Below are 22,573 nucleotides of genomic sequence, written 5' to 3' on the forward strand. Positions count from 1 at the left end.
TTGAAGGCCCATGTGGAAGCCACAGCCCTAGTGGAATGAGCTGTGATTCTTTCGGGAGGCTGCCGTCCGGCAGTCTCGTAAGCCAATCTGATGATGCTTTTAATCCAAAAAGAGAGAGAGGTAGAAGTTGCTTTTTGACCTCTCCTTTTACCTGAATAAACAACAAACAAGGAAGATGTTTGTCTAAAATCCTTTGTAGCATCTAAATAGAATTTTAGAGCGCGAACAACATCCAAATTGTGCAACAAACGTTCCTTCTTTGAAACTGGTTTTGGACACAGAGAAGGTACGATAATCTCCTGGTTAATGTTTTTGTTAGAAACAACTTTTGGAAGAAAACCAGGTTTAGTACGTAAAACCACCTTATCTGCATGGAACACCAGATAAGGAGGAGAACACTGCAGAGCAGATAATTCTGAGACTCTTCTAGCAGAAGAAATCGCAACTAAAAACAAAACTTTCCAAGATAATAACTTAATATCAACGGAATGTAAGGGTTCAAACGGAACCCCCTGAAGAACTGAAAGAACTAAATTGAGACTCCAAGGAGGAGTCAAAGGTTTGTAAACAGGCTTGATTCTAACCAGAGCCTGAACAAAGGCTTGAACATCTGGCACAGCTGCCAGCTTTTTGTGAAGTAATACCGACAAGGCAGAAATCTGTCCCTTCAGGGAACTTGCCGATAATCCTTTTTCCAATCCTTCTTGAAGGAAGGATAGAATCCTAGGAATCTTAACCTTGTCCCAAGGGAATCCTTTAGATTCACACCAACAGATATATTTTTTCCAAATTTTGTGGTAAATCTTTCTAGTCACAGGCTTTCTGGCCTGAACCAGAGTATCGATCACAGAATCTGAGAATCCTCGCTTCGATAAAATCAAGCGTTCAATCTCCACGCAGTCAGCTGGAGTGAAACCAGATTCGGATGTTCGAACGGACCCTGAACAAGAAGGTCTCGTCTCAAAGGTAGCTTCCAAGGTGGAGCCGATGACATATTCACCAGATCTGCATACCAAGTCCTGCGTGGCCACGCAGGAGCTATCAAGATCACCGACGCCCTCTCCTGCTTGATCCTGGCTATCAGCCTGGGGATGAGAGGAAATGGCGGGAACACATAAGCTAGTTTGAAGGTCCAAGGTGCTACTAGTGCATCCACTAGAGCCGCCTTGGGATCCCTGGATCTGGCCCCGTAGCAAGGAACTTTGAAGTTCTGACGAGAGGCCATCAGATCCATGTCTGGAATGCCCCACAGGTGAGTGACTTGGGCAAAGATTTCCGGATGGAGTTCCCACTCCCCCGGATGCAATGTCTGACGACTCAGAAAATCCGCTTCCCAATTTTCCACTCCTGGGATGTGGATAGCAGACAGGTGGCAGGAGTGAGACTCCGCCCAAAGAATAATTTTGGTTACTTCTTCCATCGCTAGGGAACTCCTTGTTCCCCCCTGATGGTTGATGTACGCAACAGTCGTCATGTTGTCTGATTGAAACCGAATGAACCTGGTCCTCGCAAGCTGGGGCCAGGCCTGGAGCGCATTGAATATCGCTCTCAGTTCCAGAATATTTATCGGTAGAAGAGATTCTTCCCGAGACCAAAGACCCTGAGCTTTCAGGGATCCCCAGACCGCGCCCCAGCCTATCAGACTGGCGTCGGTCGTGACAATGACCCACTCTGGTCTGTGGAACATCATCCCTTGAGACAGATTGTCCAGGGACAGCCACCAACGGAGTGAGTCTCTGGTCCTCTGATTTACTTGTATCTTCGGAGACAAGTCTGTATAGTCCCCATTCCACTGACTGAGCATGCACAGTTGTAATGGTCTTAGATGAATGCGCGCAAAAGGAACTATGTCCATCGCCGCCACCATCAACCCGATCACTTCCATGCACTGAGCTATGGAAGGAAGAGGAACGGAATGAAGTATCCGACAAGAGTCCAGAAGCTTTGTTTTTCTGGCCTCTGTTAGAAAGATCCTCATTTCTAAGGAGTCTATAATTGTTCCCAAGAAGGGAACCCTTGTTGACGGGGATAGAGAACTCTTTTCCACGTTCACTTTCCAGCCGTGAGATCTGAGAAAGGCCAGGACAATGTCCGTGTGAGCCTTTGCTTGAGGAAGGGACGACGCTTGAATCAGAATGTCGTCCAGGTAAGGTACTACTGCAATGCCCCTTGGTCTTAGCACCGCTAGAAGGGACCCTAGTACCTTTGTGAAAATCCTTGGAGCAGTGGCTAATCCGAAAGGAAGCGCCACGAACTGGTAATGTTTGTCCAGGAATGCAAACCTTAGGAACCGATGATGTTCCTTGTGGATAGGAATATGTAGATACGCATCCTTTAAATCCACCGTGGTCATGAATTGACCTTCCTGGATGGAAGGAAGGATAGTTCGAATGGTTTCCATCTTGAACGATGGGACCTTGAGAAATTTGTTTAAGATCTTGAGATCTAGGATTGGTCTGAACGTTCCCTCTTTTTTGGGAACTATGAACAGATTGGAGTAGAACCCCATCCCTTGTTCTCTTAATGGAACAGGATGAATCACTCCCATTTTTAACAGGTCTTCTACACAATGTAAGAACGCCTGTCTTTTTATGTGGTCTGAAGACAACTGCGACCTGTGGAACCTCCCCCTTGGGGGAAGTCCCTTGAATTCCAGAAGATAACCCTGGGAGACTATTTCTAGCGCCCAAGGATCCAGAACATCTCTTGCCCAAGCCTGAGCGAAGAGAGAGAGTCTGCCCCCCACCAGATCCGGTCCCGGATCGGGGGCCAATATTTCATGCTGTCTTGGTAGCAGTGGCAGGTTTCTTGGCCTGCTTTCCCTTGTTCCAGCCTTGCATTGGTCTCCAAGCTGGCTTGGCCTGAGAAGTATTACCCTCTTGCTTAGAGGACGTAGCACCTTGGGCTGGTCCGTTTTTACGAAAGGGACGAAAATTAGGTCTATTTTTTGCCTTGAAAGGCCGATCCTGAGGAAGGGCGTGGCCCTTACCCCCAGTGATATCAGAGATAATCTCTTTCAAGTCAGGACCAAACAACGTTTTCCCCTTGAAAGGAATGTTTAGTAGCTTGTTCTTGGAAGACGCATCAGCCGACCAAGATTTCAACCAAAGCGCTCTGCGCGCCACAATAGCAAACCCAGAGTTCTTAGCCGCTAACTTAGCCAATTGCAAAGAGGCGTCTAGAGTGAAAGAATTAGCCAATTTGAGAGCATTGATTCTGTCCATAATCTCCTCATAAGGAGGAGAGTCACTATCGAGCACCTTAAGCAGTTCATCAAACCAGAAATATGCGGCAGTAGTGACAGGGACAATGCATGAAATGGGTTGTAGAAGGTAACCCTGCTGAACAAACATCTTTTTAAGCAAACCTTCTAATTTTTTATCCATAGGATCTTTGAAAGCACAACTATCCTCTATGGGAATAGTGGTGCGTTTGTTTAAAGTAGAAACCGCTCCCTCGACCTTGGGGACTGACTGCCATAAGTCCTTTCTAGGGTCGACCATAGGAAACAATTTTTTAAATATGGGGGGAGGGACGAAAGGAATACCGGGCCTTTCCCATTCTTTATTAACAATGTCCGCCACCCGCTTGGGTATAGGAAAAGCTTCTGGGAGCCCCGGCACCTCTAAGAACTTGTCCATTTTACATAGTTTCTCTGGGATGACTAAATTTTCACAATCATCCAGAGTGGATAATACCTCCTTAAGCAAAATGCGGAGATGTTCCAATTTAAATTTAAATGTAATCACATCAGATTCAGCCTGCTGAGAAATGTTCCCTAATTCAGTAATTTCTCCCTCAGACAAAACCTCCCTGGCCCCCTCAGATTGGGTTAGGGGCCCTTCAGAGATATTAATATCAGCGTCGTCATGCTCTTCAGTAACTAAAACAGAGCAGCCACGCTTACGCTGACAAGGGTTCATTTTGGCTAAAATGTTTTTGACAGAATTATCCATTACAGCCGTTAATTGTTGCATAGTAAGGAGTATTGGCGCGCTAGATGTACTAGGGGCCTCCTGAGTGGGCAAGACTCGTGTAGACGAAGGAGGGAATGATGCAGTACCATGCTTACTCCCCTCACTTGAGGAATCATCTTGGGCATCATTGTCATTATCACATAAATCACATTTATTTAAATGAATAGGAATTCTGGCTTCCCCACATTCAGAACACAGTCTATCTGGTAGCTCAGACATGTTAAACAGGCATAAACTTGATCAGAAAGTACAAAAAACGTTTTAAAATAAAACCGTTACTGTCACTTTAAATTTTAAACTGAACACACTTTATTACTGCAATTGCGAAAAAACATGAAGGAATTGTTCAAAATTCACCAAATTTTCACCACAGCGTCTTAAAGCTTTGAAAATATTGCACACCAATTTTGGAAGCTTTAACCCTTAAAATAACGGAACCGGAGCCGTTTTAAGCTTTAAACCCCTTTACAGTCCCTGGTATCTGCTTTGCTGAGACCCAACCAAACCCAAAGGGGAATACGATACCAAATGACGCCTTCAGAAGTCTTTTATAAGTATCAGAGCTCCTCTCACATGCGACTGCATGCCATGCCTCTCAAAAACAAGTGCGCAACACCGGCGCGAAAATGAGACTCTGCCTATGCTTTGGGAAAGCCCCTAAAGAATAAGGTGTCTAAAACAGTGCCTGCCGATATTATTATATCAAAATACCCAGATAAAATGATTCCTCAAGGCTAAATATGTGTTAATAATCAATCGATTTAGCCCAGAAAAAGTCTACAGTTTAAATAAGCCCTTGTGAAGCCCTTATTTACAATCGTAATAAACATGGCTTACCGGATCCCATAGGGAAAATGACAGCTTCCAGCATTACATCGTCTTGTTAGAATGTGTCATACCTCAAGCAGTAAGAGACTGCACTCTGTTCCCCCAACTGAAGTTAATTGCTCTCAACAGTCCTGTGTGGAACAGCCATGGATTTTAGTTACGGTTGCTAAAATCATTTTCCTCATACAAACAGAATTCTTCATCTCTTTTCTGTTTCTGAGTAAATAGTACGTACCAGCACTATTTGAAAATAACAAACTCTTGATTGAATAATGAAAAACTACAGTTAAACACTAAAAAACTCTAAGCCATCTCCGTGGAGATGTTGCCTGTACAACGGCAAAGAGAATGACTGGGGTAGGCGGAGCCTAGGAGGGATCATGTGACCAGCTTTGCTGGGCTCTTTGCCATTTCCTGTTGGGGAAGAGAATATCCCACAAGTAAGGATGACGCCGTGGACCGGACACACCTATGTTGGAGAAAAAAAATCATATACAACATAGCTGCTTGCTAAGCCTCAAGGAAAGTTCTGATATTTATCTGCTAAATAATAATTTCTCTTAAAATAGTGAAACCAACTATTATTTATTATACTAACAGCCTGCTTAAAATTGGTAAGAGATCAAATACTGTGTAGCTATTCACCTGATGGTCTGAACTGGAGGCAGAGGGTCATTCTGAAGGGCTAAGGCTTGTTCTTGAACAGATTGTCCAGGCTGCATTAAATGTAATGTCCGATAAAGCTGAGTTGGATGAGGCTCTAAAGCCTGAGCAGACTGAATTGTCCTCAGCAACTCTGAAGATATCAAGGGCACTTGTTGTATTTCACTATCTTCCAGTTCTGTTTTGGGAGATTTTAAGGTTCCGGATTTTAGAACAGAAGCTGAGCTACTGCGTGTCCCAGAGTTTGAAGACCCTTTGGATCTTGATGTCTGGTTCCGGTTGGGTGTAGAAGATGAAGAGTTTAAGGAAAGATCAGAAGACAAACTTCCAGAGTATTCAGCACTGGAGCAGGTGTCCTCTTCATCTATATATACAAGATCCTTTGGCATCTCCTTAAATTGATAGACAAGGCGTTGACCTTCCACTTTAGCTAGAATTCCTCTCTGGTAATAGTACCTTAACAACAGAGAAAAAATAAATTAGAGTGTATAATTATATGACTTTAAAGCAAGCAAAGTGTAACAGATTAGTCATTCAAGGTACCAAAATCAGTGATGTAAGAAATGACGTATGACAACTGTCTAGTTTTACTACTTTACTGTTTTAACAGGCATACATTTAAAGGGCCATTATAGTGCAAGAGTATTATGCTAATTTATTTGACAATGTAATTTTAGCACCACTGGTACTGCAAATCTATGTGCTTAACCCCTGTAACTGCTGATTGACACAACTGATACTACTGCCTGGCCAAAGATCTTTAAAACTTTCCTTTTATTTCTTACAGGATTTGCAAGGCTATTGTTAGTTTTAGTTAAAGGGATAGAAAGGTCATGTGCATGGGGGCATTTCAATGTTCAATAGAAGCATTTTTGCAATATAGTCAGCAGTGGCTTGTATGACACAAATACAATGTATTTACAGGCACAATACACACCAACACCAGCTCTCTGATCTTGAATATTGGTGCACAGGCCCTCATGGCATATGTGCGTATGCTGCTGAAAAACAGTAATAACGTTTACTAGAAGCATCTTTGCTAATGGAAGAATAATGCAAAAATGCTTCTATTTAAAATGGAAATGCACCCATGCAGATTTCAGTTTTTACTTTTCTATCCCTAATACTAGTTTGTAACGTGGCCAGTTTTGTAATGAAAAAACAAAGATATTATTTTTAGACAAATAATATTAAAACAGCAAAAGGGGCATAATGTGGGCTGTTTGAATCACCATATTATAGGATTTTAACACAAGGAGAACATTACCTGTGAAAGGAGCAACTTAAAGATGGTTACAAAAGTTCAATCTGAACTCAATTAGAAACACACACAAGAAACCTAGAACTGACACTAAAATAATGACTAGATGTGCCTTATGTCTTATTTGCATTGTAAAATCCTTTACCTGTATAAAAGCTAAAGCTATGTTCAGTACTGATGTACACAATGAAAAAAATGTTATAATACTGTGTACATAACAAATGTATTAAAGGGAAATGAAAGTGGTGCTTGAAATGTCCAACACTTATAGATGCACTGGCAGAGGGTGACATGTATGTGACAACTCTAGCAGTGATGTCACAAGCACCACATAAAGATGTACTGGCAGAGGGTGACATGAATGTGACAACTCTAGCAGTGATGTCACAAGCACCACATATAGCTGCACTGGCAGAGGGTGACATGTATGTGACAACGCTAGCAGTGATATCACAAGCACCACATATAGCTGCACTGGCAGAGGGTGACATGTATGTGACAATTCTAGCAGTGATGTCCCAAGCACCACTTATAGCTGCACTGGCAGAGGGTGACATGTATGTGACAATTCTAGCAGTGATGTCCCAAGCACCACTTATAGCTGCACTGGCAGAGGGTGACATGTATGTGACAATTCTAGCAGTGATGTCCCAAGCACCACTTATAGCTGCACTGGCAGAGGGTGACATGTGACAACTCTAGCAGTGATGTCCCAAGCACCACTTATAGCTGCACTGGCAGAGGGTGACATGTATGTGACAATTCTAGCAGTGATGTCCCAAGCACCACTTATAGCTGCACTGGCAGAGGGTGACATGTATGTGACAATTCTAGCAGTGATGTTCCAAGCACCACTTATAGCTGCACTGGCAGAGGGTGACATGTATGTGACAACTCTAGCAGTGATGTCACAAGCACCACATATAGCTGCACTGGCAGAGGGTGACATGTATGTGACAACGCTAGCAGTTATGTCACAAACACCATATATAGCTGCACTGGCAGAGGGTGACATGTATGTGACAACGCTAGCAGTGATATCACAAGCACCACTTATAGCTGCACTGGCAGAGGGTGACATGTATGTGACAATTCTAGCAGTGATGTCACAAGCACCACATATAGCTGCACTGGCAGAGGGTGACATGTATGTGACAATTCTAGCAGTGATGTCACAAGCACCACATATAGCTGCACTGGCAGAGGGTGACATGTATGTGACAACGCTAGCAGTGATATCACAAGCACCACATATAGCTGCAAATATACTTCTGAATGAGTTTGAAATGCATTGAGACGTATTTCAAGTACCCCTTTTCAGTCCTTTAAAGTGCAACTAATCTCATTGACTTACCTGAGTGCCCTGCCCATTGTTTCATAGTTCATGTCAGGCTTGTTTTTGTGCTTCCCCCAAAGTCTTGAAACAGCCTTTGAATCCACCAGCTTGAAGATGCCCTTTTCCCTTTGCGTCCATTTGATATATTTAGGGCAGGTTGCTTTGTCTTGAAGCAAAGCCAGTAAAAACTCCCACAAGTAAATTGTATTTCCTGAAAACAAACAAAAAAAAACCATATTAGAGGAAAGTGAGATGTGAATTATAAACACTACAGGGTGTGAAATAAAGGCTAAAAATAGCAAACTTTAAGGGGACACTAAACACTGAAATTATAATATAAAATGTTTATGCATAATAAAATAACTGTACAATATACTTTCATTTTAAATTAAAGCTGTTGGCTGCTTTAGCTATTGTGAGAACGCACTACATTAAGTTGAACAGCGCTAATGGGCACACTGTGATTAGACAGTGAGCCCGTGGTGCATTTTTCTTTTTAGAATAATGTAACAACGTATTAGTGCAGCAACATTAGGAGTCCAGTGCGCGTGAAGACAGGGACTCTGCCAGGCTCCCCCAATCACAACAGTATATACAAACTTGTCCACAGCACTGTTATTCTTAAATTTCTTTATTCTCTGTTAAGGTACAGACATAAAATAGCGATTAAGAGTGGCAACACTTGAAACATCGCTATTTTATGTCTGTACCTTAACAGAGAATAAAGAAATGTAAGAATAACAGTGCTGTGGACAAGTTTGTATATACTGTTTCTTTTTAGAATAGCTGTGCTGAAGAGGACGTTCTGAAAACTGAAGGAGCACAGGACAGGCTTCACAGGCCTAACCTTGCCTCTATTATCTCCCTAATTAGCAGGTTATGTTGTCTTTTCTGGTTAAGCTAAACAATGTTTAACACAGTAACAGCAGTAAACCCTGCCTTCCCCAGACTCAAGTCCAGATTAGCTCCTCCAAAAAAGAAAAGTGTGGGTGGAGTTTGATCACTGAAAAACAGTTGCAGCAAACACAGTGTTCTAATACCATGCATGTGATGAAAGTGGGAGGTGACATCACTGGATGGGGGTGTGGCTTATACCCGTTATTGTCTGTGTCGCAGTTACTAAGTTAGATGTGTTGTACAAGCTGTATATTTCTATGCTCTGCAATAAAATAGCGTTGTACCTTCTATGCTGTGTCCTGCATCTCATGACATGGTGTCAGAAGTACTTAGCTACGCTTCTGTTTCCTGATTAATGACGATGTCGAAGTTTACCCCACCTGAGCCTTTTGATTTTTCTCAGCCTGCAGCTTGGCCCACATGGCGTCATCGGTTTCAGCGCTTCAGGATTGCTTCCAAGCTGGACAAGGAGAGTGGTGAAGTACAAGTTAATTCTCTTTTATACCCTATGGGGAAAGATGTGGAGCCAGTGTTCAATGCCTTTACTTTCCAAGAAGGGGAATAATTTGACTTTCAAATAGTTATGAATAAACTCAGTGCCCACTTTGTGCCTAAAAGAAATGTGATTCATGAGAGAGCTTGTTTTCACAAACGTGCTCAGCGTGTAGGAGAATCTGTGGAGTCATTTGTGCGCAGCCTGCATGAACTAGCTGAATTCTGTGAGTTTGGTGTTGCTAAAGAGGAGCAAATCAGAGACAGAATAGCCATAGGAATTGCAGATGCTGAGGTCTCACTGAAGCTACAGTTGGAGGCTGAATTAACATTGGATGGGGCTATTAGGATGGCCCGCCAGAGTGAACTGATGAAAAAGCAAAAGTGCTGATCTGAGGTCTGAGAGTATTGTGGATGAAGTGCAGCAGTTCAGGAGAGCTGCAGATGAAAGGCACAGTTTGAGCGGTAGACCAAGGATAAAAGATAGGCCCAGAAAGGGATGGGCGCAGCAGGCTCGATGCATGCGGTGTAACCGTACCCATGATTAGAATGTTGTATGCCCCGCTAAAGATAAAAGATGTAGAAAGTGTAAGTGGCGTGTAAAACTGAATACATTAAGGAGATGCAGGTGGTTAGTGACCAGGATGGTCAAGAAGTGTCCTTTGTAGGGTCTGTTGTTGAACGGGCTGGTTCAGACGAAGATTGGCGGTTACCCTTACTGTAATAGGAGCCAAAGTTGCCTTCAAGACTGACACAGGAGCAGACATTACTATTATGTCCCTTGCAGCATTCATAAAACTGCCTCGACAGCCTTAGCTGGCGAAAATTACAATGAAAGTTCATAGTCCTGGTGGCTGCATCGATTGTGCGGGGAAATCTCTTGCCAGCTGCAGAAATTCACCATGTGGGTACATGTGATTAGAGGTCAGTGTGTTAACCTATTGAGCAGAAAAGCAGCCTGTAGTTTGGGCCTGGTCACCAGAGTGAATGAGATTTTGGAAGACATGTTTGGTGAATTGGGCCTACTGAATTGCAACCCAGTCCGAATATCACTTAAAAGTGATGCAGTCCCATACAGCATTTACCACTCCCCGTAGAATTCCGTTCCCGCTGATGCCTCAAGTGGAGAAGGAACTTCTGCGTATGAAGAATGTGGGAGTTATTGAAGAGGTTGTTAGAGCAACTGACTGGTGTACCCCCATTGTGCCTGTTGTGAAGAAAAACGGGAAAGTATGCATATGCGTAGATTTGAAAAGGCTGAATGAGGCGGTGAAGAGAGATATTTGCTGAAAACGCTGGAAGACATAGCTCCGAAACTGGCTGTGGCAAAGTTTTTCTCTACAATGCTTCCAGCGGCTTCTGGCAAATACCTCTAGATCCACAGTGCTGAAAACAGACTACCTTCAATACACCAGTAGGTCGGTTTTGCTTCTGCAGACTCCCCTTCAAGATATCCTCTGCTCCTGAAATCTTTCAAAGAGAGATAAGTTCCTTCCTAAGCGACCACAAGGGCACGGTAATCGTCATGGACGACATTTTAGTGTATTGGTCTACATTGGAAGAACATGATAAGTGATTGAGCTGTGTGCTGCAGACAATTACAGAATCTGGGCTGAAATTAAATAAAGAGAAATGCCATTTTAGAAAATCTGAGTTATGTTACTTTGGGCATATCATCAATGGAGATGGCATCAAGCCAGACCCTGATAAAAATCCTTGCTATTGAACAGATGAAAAGTCCTTCTGATGTGCACGAGCTGAGACAAATATTGGGCCTTGTGAATTATGTGAGCAGGTTCCTTCCAGATCTATCCACAGTACTACACCCTATCAGAGTTGTTGAAGAAGGATGTTGTCTGTGTCTGGGGTCCTTCACAGGAATAAGCTTTTGTACAGGTCAAGTCCTTGCTGGGGTCTGCCCCAGTGTTAGGGTTCTACGACCCTTCTAAAAAGACAGTGGTTAGTGCTGATGCGAGCAGTTATGGGTTAGGGGCCGCCCTCCTGCAGCTGAATGAGAACAAACTACAGCCCATCACCTACTGTTCCCATACACTGACAGCTGCTGAGTTGAAATACGCCCAAATTGAGAAAGAGTGCCTGGCTGCAGTTTGGGCCTGTGAGCGCTTCCAGCGTGATCTAGTGGGTTTAGAGAAATTTAGTCTGGAGACTGACCATAAACTGCTAGTCCCTCTAATCAACTCCTATGATATTGACAAAATACCCCTAAGATGCCAGAGAATTCTGATAAGGCTGCTCAGGTTAAACTTTCAGGCAGTGCATGTGCCGGGAAAACAACTGGTAGTGGCAGATACACTTTCCAGGCTCCTGCTGGCTGCTGCTGAAGAATCTTCAACGGAAACAGATGTGAAAGTGTATGTGGATTCAGTTCTGGCATCTAAATCCATTTAGTCAGGGAAGCTAGAGCAAATAAGAAAGGAGACATGTTTAGATACAGACCTTAAAGAAGTTATTAAGTACATAAAAGAAGGTTGATCCGAGAGCCGGGCAGCCTGGATGTCTACGTTCTTACCAGTCAGAGAGGTCGCAACTCGCAGAGCTGGATGGGTTGGTGCTGTTCAAGGACCGCATTGTAATTCCTGTTAGCATGCAGCAGGAGGTGTTGGCCACTTGGGCATTACAAAGTGCAGAGAAAGGGCAGCTACAGCAGTATGGTTGCCTGTGATCAGTTCCAACATTGCACTCCACGTGTTAAAATGTGCCTTTTGTCGGGAACGCCGGCCTACTCAGAGAAGGGAGCCCTTGATTTCTACTCCGCTGCCTGCAAGCCCATGGCAGAAAATAGCTGCTGATTTGTGCGAACTGCATGGGAAAAAGTACTTAGTCGTGATTGACTACTATTCCATGTATTTGGAGATTGCACTCTTGAATGAGATCACCAGTCAAGCCCATATCACTCGTCTCAAGGTGGGGCATACCAATGGAGTTCGTGAGTGATAACGGAATGCAGTTTGCTTCCATGGAGTTCAGTTCTTTCAGCAGTGAATACGATTTCTTCCATTCTACGTCAAATACACATTACCCGCAGGCCAATGGAATGGCTGAAAGAGCAGTTCAAACAACAAAGTTCATTTTGAAGCAATCTATGCCATACCTAGTTCTCTTGGCCTTTAGGGTGACTCCCATCCAAGCCACAGGTTTTTGTCCAGCACAGCTGATGCTAGGACGTCAGATTCGCACCTCTTTAATCTCTGTGGGTGTCTTCCAGCCATCCAGCTCTGTTCCTCGAGACAAGGTCCTTAGGAGGGATGAAGAGGCTAAAAGGGGTTATCGATTCTTCTACGACAGAAAACACTCAGTAAGGCCCTTGCAGGAGCTGAATGTGGGGCAAAGTGTCAGAGTTAAACTGGATGATGAGAAGAAATGGCAGATGCCTGCTATGGTAATTGGACGCTCTCCAGAACCAAGGTGTTATGTAGTCCTTACTGATGGAGGGACAGTCACACGTCGAAATAGAAGACATCTTCAGCCAGTACCTAAGAGTTTGAGACTGGATGATTCAGAGTCACCACCGGTGGGATCCCCTGTTTTAAGAGGGGTGCCTTCCCCTCAGCAAGATCACAGCGGGGATACTACTTTGCTTCCAGCAGACTCCCAATCACCTTCTTCTTTATCAGAGGACAGTTCATGTAAAATGATGTCAAGTGGAAGAGTGGTGAAACTTCCAGCCTGATATCGGGATTAGCACTAGTTAGAGCAGTGACCGGAAGAATGGGCAGAATAATCCCATGGTCACTGTGGACTAGGGTAGTCTACCCCGATGTTCAAGTCAGGATTGTATTTCTTGTTGTTCATATATATTCTTTTTAAATTGTTATTTGTTATACACCAAACAAAACTATTGTTGTATGCTTCTTGTATACCTTATGTCATGTATTCTAAAAAAAATTATGCTTTCTCCTTTGAAAAAGGGGAAGATGTGATGAGAGTGGGAGGTGACGTCACCAAATGGGGACATGGCTTATAGTCGTTATTGTCTATTTCGCAGATACCAAGTTAGATGTGTTGTACAAACTGTATACTTCTATGCTCTGCAATAAAATAGCATTGTACCTTCTATGCTGTGTCATGCATATCATGACAATTGCAATTATAAAATATTATTCATTATTAACCTCAAACATTTGCACTGATGTCCATGCAGACTAACTACAAGTGCATAGATTGTAGGCCTGGAGCTATGAAGTTTCTACTATGCTGACAGTCATAATAAATAAAATACTCAGACACCAATGATTTAGTGTTTGGAATATCTGCATTCACTGTTGTTCTATTCTAAAGAATCTATCACAAACATGTACTATAGATGTAGCTTGCTGATCCCAAATCTGCTATATAGTATAAAAAAAAAGTTTTTGTAGCTATTCACTTTTTATTATTACATACCTTACAGCATTGTTAACCTAGGTTAAAGCACTAAACAACACAGTACAAAATACATTTGCTTGAGGATATCCCTGACTATACACAGCACATTGTTTACAGGGACAGTCTACTTGATTTTTAAAAAAATTGTTTTAAAAGATAGACGACGCCTTAGCTGCCCATTCTCCAGCTTTGCAATACCAATATTGTTGCCTGTTTCTAAGCCTCAGCAGGCCTCCCCTTATCTCAGTGCTTTTTAAATATTGCACAACAGCTAGATAGTGCTAGTTCATGTGTGCCATATAAATAAGATTGTACTCACTCCTGTGGAGAATGGGTATGCAAAAGCCAGCACTGATGAACTAAAATGCAAGAGATTGTAAAAAATAGTGAGATAAGAGGCAGTTTGGAGAGGCTTAGATACAGGTTATCATAGAGGTAAAAAGTATATTAATATATATGCGGAACTGGGAAATTAGTAATAAAGGGATTATCTATCTTTTTAAACAATAACAATTGTCAAGTAGATTGTCCCTTTAAAGGTTGGTAAAACCATTAGTCAATGCATGCATTCATATACTGTTTGTACAATAACCATTAAAATGCAATAGATCACCTTTCCCATCTTTGTTTTTCTTCTTCACAGATATATTGGGAGTGGTGTTGGGAGATTCTGGTCTTGGATTTTTTGGTTTCCTCCCTAAAAGCAGTTACATTCTTTAGATATAAATATTTATAAATAATGGATTATACAATGGCAGAATTATATGTAATCTTGCAGTTTTTTTAACAGTGGAAAAGAAAATATAATGTATGCTTACTAGATAAATAATTTTCTTTCTTGGCAGTGAGAGTCCACAAATTCCATTCATAACCTATGGGAAATACTTCACCTGGCCACCAGGAGAAGGCTAATACACCCCAAACAGAGCATTGAAATATCCCTCCCACTTCCCCTACCCTTTCAGTAGTTCAAACTGAGGATAAGGAAAAGTAGAGAGAAAAAAGGGGTAAAGAGGTGCATAAGACTGCAGCCACTAAACTATTTCAGGGCGGTTTCATAGACTCTCACTGCCAAGAAAGAAAATAATTTATACGGTAAGCATAAATTATATTCTCTTTCTAATGGCAGTGAGAGTCCACGAATTCCATTCATAACCTATGGGAAACCAATACCCAAGCTGTGGAGTCCACAATATTTATACAGAGGAAAAAGGTAGGGAAAAGCAGTACTTAAATACTAGGCACCACTGCTTGAAGAACCTTTCTCCCAAAAGATGCCTCAGCTGAGGCAAAAACATGAAATCAGCTAAATGTTGTTAAAGTATGTAACGAAGACCAGGTAGCAGCCTTACAGATCTGTTCAACTCAAGCCTCATTCTTGAAAGCCCAGGAAGTAGACACTGCACGGTAGAATGTGCTGTAATCCGGGATGGAGGCTGCTAACCCACCACTATATAAGCCATACGAATCAAACTTCTGAGCCAGAAGGAAAGAGTAATTGTTGTGACCTTCTGACCCTTGTGATTTCCAGAAAACAGGATAAACAAGGAAGATGATTGACTAAATTGCTTGGTACCATAAAGATAAAACTTTAAAACTCTAACTATGCAATAACCTCTCCTTGGAGGAAAAGGATTGGGACAAAGACAGAACAACGATTTCTTGATTGATATTGTTGAAACAATATTAGGTAAAAAACCTGTCTTTGTCCGAAGTACAGCCTAATCCGAATGGAATACCAGATAACACGGATTACACTGGAGGGCAGAAAATTCCAAAACTCAAAGAGCAGAGGAAATAGCTAACAGAAATAACACTGTCCAAGTTAGTAACTTAATATCAATAGAATGCATAGGCTCAAAAGGGGAACTTTAAGAACAAGATAAAGGCTAGAAATAGCTTGAACAAACGATTGAACATCTGGCAAATGAGCCAACCTCTTATGCAACAATACAGAAAGAGCAGAAATCTGACCTTTAAAGGGACAGTATACTGTAAAATAGTTTGTCCCTTAATGTGTTTACAATTGCTTTTTTTACCAACTGCAGAGTAAAAAATGTACGAAAATTAGCTTTTTAAGGTTCATTTCTGTATATTAAAGCTCTGATTTTGTGTTTTGAAGCCACAGCCTAATAAAATAGGTTGAGCTTATAGGTATAATCAGATCTCATTACTGTATCACATTGTGCACATATACCTGCTTCTTTATCTTATATCTGTCCTTAAACAATCACCAATACTTTGAGAGAACAATGGAAAATCAACATTTTATTACCTTATCTCTGCTTTATCACACTGGGATTGTAATTTCTTCTGCTGGCTGTGTTTGCAAAGCTTATCTATAGCTGGTACGAGCGGCCACAAACTTTCAGAATAGGTGGGGATACCACATGCTAAATTAACATTTTCAAATGCCAATATAAGGGTAAAGGAGCTACTTGTAAACAATTTAATACACTCCAGCAGGTAAAGTGGATCATTGGGAACAAATTAAAGGGGAGAAAAATTTTGAGTAAACTGTACCTTTAAGAGAACTACCCAACAAGCCCTTCTCCATAGCTAGAAACAGAAGGATATGAAACTTCACCTTGTGCCTAGGGAACCCACGTTCCGCATCCAAGACAGATGAGCCCTCCACACGTTATGGTAAATACGTCTGGTAACGTGCTTTTGAGCCTGAACCAGAGAATCCTCTCTGGGACAAAATTATTTGTTCAATCTCCATGCAGTCAGCCTCAGATATCGCTGAAATTCCCTCCTGTTTAATTAAAGCTATTACTCGAGGAAGCAGAACAATTGGAGGAAAAAGATACACTAGATTGAAATGCCAAGGAACCGCTAAGGCGTCCACCAACTCCACCTGAAGATCTCTCAATCTCGACCGGTATCTCAGTAGTTTGGCATTGAGACGGGAAGCCATCAGATCTACATCCAGGCACCCCCATCTGTGGGCGATTTCACACAGTTCTCCACATCTGGAATGTGAATGGCTGATATTTGACATTGGTATGTCTATGCTCATTGAAGAATACGAGCCCACTTCCAGCATCGCCAGAGAGCTGCAAATTCTGCCCTGGTGGTTGACATAAGCCACGGTAGTGATATTGTCCAATTTAAATCAAATTTATGGGATGGAATGTATCTGGGACCACAACAGAAGAGTACTGAAGATGGCTCTCAACTTCAGAATGCTGATCGGGAAAATCGATCTGGTCACCAGGTTCCCTGAGCTCTCACCTGAACCCCACACAACACCCCGGCCTGTCAAACTGGCATCTGTTAAAATTTCTGAGGATGGGCGCAGGAAGCACATGCCCTGAAGAACAGTTTCCTGAGACAGCCACCAGGAGAGAGACTCTGTTGACAGGTCTAAGTGATGTCCATTCCATTGCCTGAGCATACATAACTGTAGAGGTCTCAGATGAAAGCGAGCAAAAGGAATAGCGTCCGAAGCCACAACCATAAGACCTACCACCTCCATGCATTGAGCCAAGGAGTGGATTGAAGTAGAAGGCAGGCAGCCTGAAACTTCTCCCTGTGTTGCTCTGGGATATATGCATGTTGATAGAGTCTATAATAATCCCTAGGAAGTTCACTCTCGTGTTGTGAATGAGAGAACTTTTTTCCAGGTTTAATTTCTAGCTAAATGTAAATATGGCGTCTGAACCATGATTTTGTCCAAGTATGGCGCAACCACAATGTCCTATAGTCTGACTAAAGCGAGGAGCTCCCCCAATACTTTTGTAAAAATCCTGGTAGCTATAGCTAGGCCGAAATGGGAGAGCTATGAAACCAAGGGTTCTGGATGGACTGAGCCAAAACATCCTGAAACAGAGATAACCTGCCCCCTACTTGACCTGAGCCCAGGTTGTGGGCCGACCTGGGCTCAGCAGCAATGCCTACAGCTGGTTTGAAAAGCAAATCTCCCTGAAGAAAGAGCTTTCTCAGATATTCTTTTTAATTCTTATCCATAGGGTCCTTGAAAGATGTGCTATCTTCTAGCAGGATAGTAGTGAGTTTAGCCCGGGTGGAAATGGCACCGTCTACCTTAGGGACAGTATTCCACACTTCCCCACAGCTGTTTCTCTAGTTTTCTACCTCAAAGCCTACTTAATAATGCTCCATCTGAGGTGTGTGAACACCTCCGTGTCGGTAACGAGACTCCCAAACTGCCTTTCCGTTCAGGTACTATCTTTGCGCTGTTGAGCACTCGGCAAGAAATCAGGAGGCAGAGATGGCCCCAAAATTGCTTGCAGCAGGTGCATGAGAAGCTCCGTCCGGCAGCACGAGTTACAACTATTTGTTGCCCTTTTACATTAACGCTCCTCTTGTTGGAGCCGGATGATAATAGCGTGGGTCTCCGGGTGTGTGAGGCCACACATATCACATGGCAGCGGCGTGCACCGGGTTCGAAGTCCAGTCAGAGGACCCGGTGCCAATTTTCTGAGTGTGGTATTGTGCCCCCATAAGAAGTGCGACCTCTAACCAGAAGGTCCCTTTGATCCACAGATTGCCTCCTAGATTACAGAAGTAATAAAGTTTACTAGTTAGCCTCCTCTGCTGTGAGGGTCCCCATAAACCAGTCTGCTTGTAATCTGACTGCTTGCCTATCTCATTAGGCAACAAGCCATTAGAGAGGGAAATAATAAAATCAGGACTTACCCAGCTTCTGTCATCCTGAAGTAGTCCTAACACAAAGGAAAATGAGTGTAACTAACACTGTTTACCTAAAAGGGAGGATAGCAGAATAACACTGGAAGAGGCATAGGAACTTCCCTGCGTCACACATAAGTTAATATGCACCAAAACTCTACAAAGAGGATAACATGGCTTTTAACAACTCCCCTGCCCTCTCTTGCAGGAAACAATCCATTGAGCACAAAAAAAAAAAAACAGAATCTTCAGCAGAGCGCCTCTCTCTGCCTACCTCCATGAATGAGGAAAAGAACTACTGAGAGGGTAGGGGAAGTGGGAGGGATATTTCAATTCTATGTTTGGGATGTCTTTGCCTCCTCCTGATGGCTCCGTGAAGTATTTCCCATAGGTTATAAATAGAATTTGTGGACTCTTACTGCCATTAGAAAGAAACCCCATTTTACATCTCATCCATCAAATTATAGAGTCGATCATAATCCTTTAGAAAAAGAATAGACTTCAATGGTATTTTTCTGTTAATTTTTTTTTTTATATATTTTTGAAAGCATTGTCATCGACCCATATATCATTAACAAGCAGGTTTTTCCCCCTAATATTATTATATATTTAGAAATGTTTATTTAACTAGGCAGAACTGTACCTTTCTTCCTCTTAGGCTGGTCTTGGAAATTATCATCTGGTTGGCATGCATACATGTTCTGGTGGATCTCCATAACTTCTGGTATTCCGTCAACAGTGACTGAGACATGTGTTATTGGAGTAGACATCAGCTCATCATCAGATGGACCAAACATGCTTACTAAGGGGGGATGGGATATGGTGTTATTTAAATAATCAGCTAACATAGAACAATGTACTAGACATCTTCCCAAAGCTGATCCTATTTGGCAGAGAAGGCAGGCAGTAAAACTAGAAAATATCCAAATCTGGAGCAGTATAACTGTTTTGTTAGGTCTAGTATGCTATTTTATTTCAGACACTCCCCTTACTACTAAAACATTATTATTTAATGAATTCAGGGATATGATTGCTTGTGTTAAATGGGTCACCTTTTTAATGGTCTTAAAGGGACACTGAACCCACATTTTTACTTTTGTGATTCAGATAGAGCATGCAATTTTAAGCAACTTTCTAATTTACTCCTATTATCAAATTTTCTTCATTTTCTTGGTATCTTTATTTGAAAAGCAATAATGTAAGTTTAGATGCCGACCCATTTTTGGTGAACAAACTGGGTTGTTCTTGCTGATTGGTGGATAAATTCACCCACCAATAAACAAGTGCTCTCCAGAGTTCTGAACCAAAAAAATAGCTTAGATGCCTTTTTCAAATAAGATACTCTCTATGTGCAAAGAAAATCACAAAGACAAGGGCGCCTCCTCGTGTGATACAGTTTGGACAAATGTAAAAAAAAAAGGTGAATACAGATTTTATACTCACAAATAAAGCAGCACTCTTTTGTGCTTATAGAGGCAGACTGGGAGTTCACAGTGTCCCAGTTCACTGACCAAGGCAGTGCAGCAAATCACTCTCAGCGAAGAGTTAAAATACCATAGTTTAATGGTGCAGTAAAATACAATATAAAATGTCACAAATGTGACCGTAACAATGGATAAACAAGCAACACGTTTCTCAGATCTCTGTCTGTTTCCTCAGGCTTAGAGTTACGCTTGCATAGTGTAACAGGTATTACTTTTTCAAATAAAGCTAGCAAAAGAACAAAGAAAAATTGATAATAGGAGTAAATTAGAAAGTTGCTTAAAATTGCATGCTCTATCTGAATCAGTAAAGAAAAAAAATTTGGGTTCAGTGTCCCTTAAAGTTAAGCTCAATTGGAGCTTTTATTGTAAATCGGGTATTATTTGTATAGGTTGAAGTCAAAGGACTTCTATTTTACTATGTTATTTGATGATCCAAAAAAGTATAACCTTCTCTTTTAGACATACACCCTAGACACCTAACAACCAAATTCACTAGGTTAATCATACAATTTATAGATCTGATTGTACTAACGCTCACACTTTGGTATGGGATAGCTAAACAATGTGAAGATTAGTAAGTCAGTCATTACAAGCTCTTTCTATACCAGGCTTACCTAATCTTTTTTCATCAAGCATAGGATCAGGAGAATCCATGTTGAGAAGGGCTTCAGCAGCTTCAATGGTTTGCATGGTGTCGTCATCTCCACTATGACAAGATGCTTCAACTGCAAGTAACAGGCATTTTTAAAATAACCATGTCTGAAATATAGTTCAACAAATATTAGGAAATGTATAACTTCCCTTAAGGTCGCTGCCAGCCCTGGTATTTCTTGACACAGGTATTCAATGGCAGCACTGGCCTCTGCAGGAAGGTCTATTAAAGAAAGTATGAAGGACACCTTCCTGCAACGGCCTGTGCCACCATCGAATGCCCGTGAAATATAGTAAAGACAAATCTGCGTGCGGATGTATAGTTTGATTTTACAGTATGATGCAAACAAAGTTATTTTTATTCTTTCGATACAGGGAACAACCAAAATGTATATAGTATAGGGTATGACTTATAACCTCATTTAAATACATATAGTATAGGGTATGACTTATAACCTCATTTAAATACATATAGTATAGGGTATGACTTATAACCTCATTTAAATACATATAGTATAGGGTATGACTTATAACCTCATTTAAATACATATAGTATAGGGTATGACTTATAACCTCATTTAAATACATATAGTATAGGGTATGACTTATAACCGCATTTAAATACATATAGTATAGGGTATGACTTATAACCGCATTTAAATACATATAGTATAGGGTATGACTTATAACCTCATTTAAATACATATAGTATAGGGTATGACTTATAACCTCATTTAAATACATATAGTATAGGGTATGACTTATAACCTCATTTAAATACATATAGTATAGGGTATGACTTATAACCTCATTTAAATACATATAGTATAGGGTATGACTTATAACCTCATTTAAATACATTAATACAAAGTTATACAAATGTTAAGCTGCCATCTTAGAAGAAAAATGCTCTAATAATTTAGAGCAGATCATTTATCGAGTGCCATGTCCCTTACATCTTCTTAAAGAGGTTTATAATATATTCCTAGTGTCTGTAAAGTTCATTTTGACAGAACATGAAGCAGGAGACTAGGCCAAAGCAGTATGATCTGGTGACAAACCATAACAGTAGCATAGTTACTATTGATCTTCCTTTTATGTTGCCTCCTGTCCCTGCAGCTCTCTTTAAGACGGTTGTATTATTTTAAGCCAGTTGGTAAAGCTCTTTATTCTGGGCACCTTGGTACACATGCATTGTCACATCCTGTGATGCTACTGGCTTTTTGACAGCTGTACCTTGCACTTTGGATTAGCTCACACAATAGAAAGCAGAAGAGGTACATTTTCCAGTTTGTTTTTTCAGACTTTAAAAGTTACACAACAAATATAATAAAAAATCCTCTGAATAATATAGATAATGAAGCCTGAGCCACTGCAAAAATGTAGAGCTCCTGCTGCCGTGTTCTCCCCAGGGCCTTTTTAGCGGGTGCACCACCCAGCTGATTTAATTGACCACCCGGCTATAATGTAACTATAATTAACTTACTAATTTACTTCTATTATCACAATTTTTTTTCATTCTCTTGGTATCTTATGTTGAAAAGCAAAGACGTAAGCTCAGGAGCGTGCACGTGTCTGGAGCACGATATGGCAGCAGTTTTGCAAGAATGTCATCCATTTGCAAAAGCACTAGAGGGCAGCACTATTTCCTGCCATGGAGTGCTCCAGATACCTACCCAGGTATCGTTTCAACCAAGATTACTATAGGAATTGAGCAAATTTGATAATAGAAGTAAATTGGGATTTTTTTTTAAAAACAGAATTTATGTTTACCTGATAAATTACTTTCTCCAACGGTGTGTCCGGTCCACGGCGTCATCCTTACTTGTGGGATATTCTCTTCCCCAACAGGAAATGGCGGATATTCTCTTCCCCAACAGGAAATGGCAAAGAGCCCAGCAAAGCTGGTCACATGATCCCTCCTAGGCTCCGCCTACCCCAGTCA

At 41.6% G+C, this 22,573-nt stretch overlaps 1 protein-coding gene across 4 annotated transcripts in view; it reads right to left on the reverse strand.

Moving 5' to 3' along the window:
- Positions 1–22,573, reverse strand: part of ELF1 (E74 like ETS transcription factor 1) — a 427,636-nt gene that overhangs the window by 25,587 nt on the left and 379,476 nt on the right. For all 4 annotated transcript variants that reach the window (XM_053707956.1, XM_053707958.1, XM_053707957.1 and 1 more), the window contains 5 exons: positions 20,592–20,702; positions 19,137–19,295; positions 14,454–14,537; positions 8,084–8,276; positions 5,451–5,924 (listed from right to left, as the gene is read on the reverse strand). In XM_053707956.1, the coding sequence (XP_053563931.1) occupies positions 5,451–5,924; positions 8,084–8,276; positions 14,454–14,537; positions 19,137–19,295; positions 20,592–20,702 (1,021 nt within the window). The remainder of the gene's footprint in view (positions 1–5,450; positions 5,925–8,083; positions 8,277–14,453; positions 14,538–19,136; positions 19,296–20,591; positions 20,703–22,573) is intronic.

The sequence above is a fragment of the Bombina bombina genome, chromosome 3 (assembly GCF_027579735.1).
Source record: "Bombina bombina isolate aBomBom1 chromosome 3, aBomBom1.pri, whole genome shotgun sequence".
NCBI lineage: Eukaryota > Metazoa > Chordata > Amphibia > Anura > Bombinatoridae > Bombina > Bombina bombina.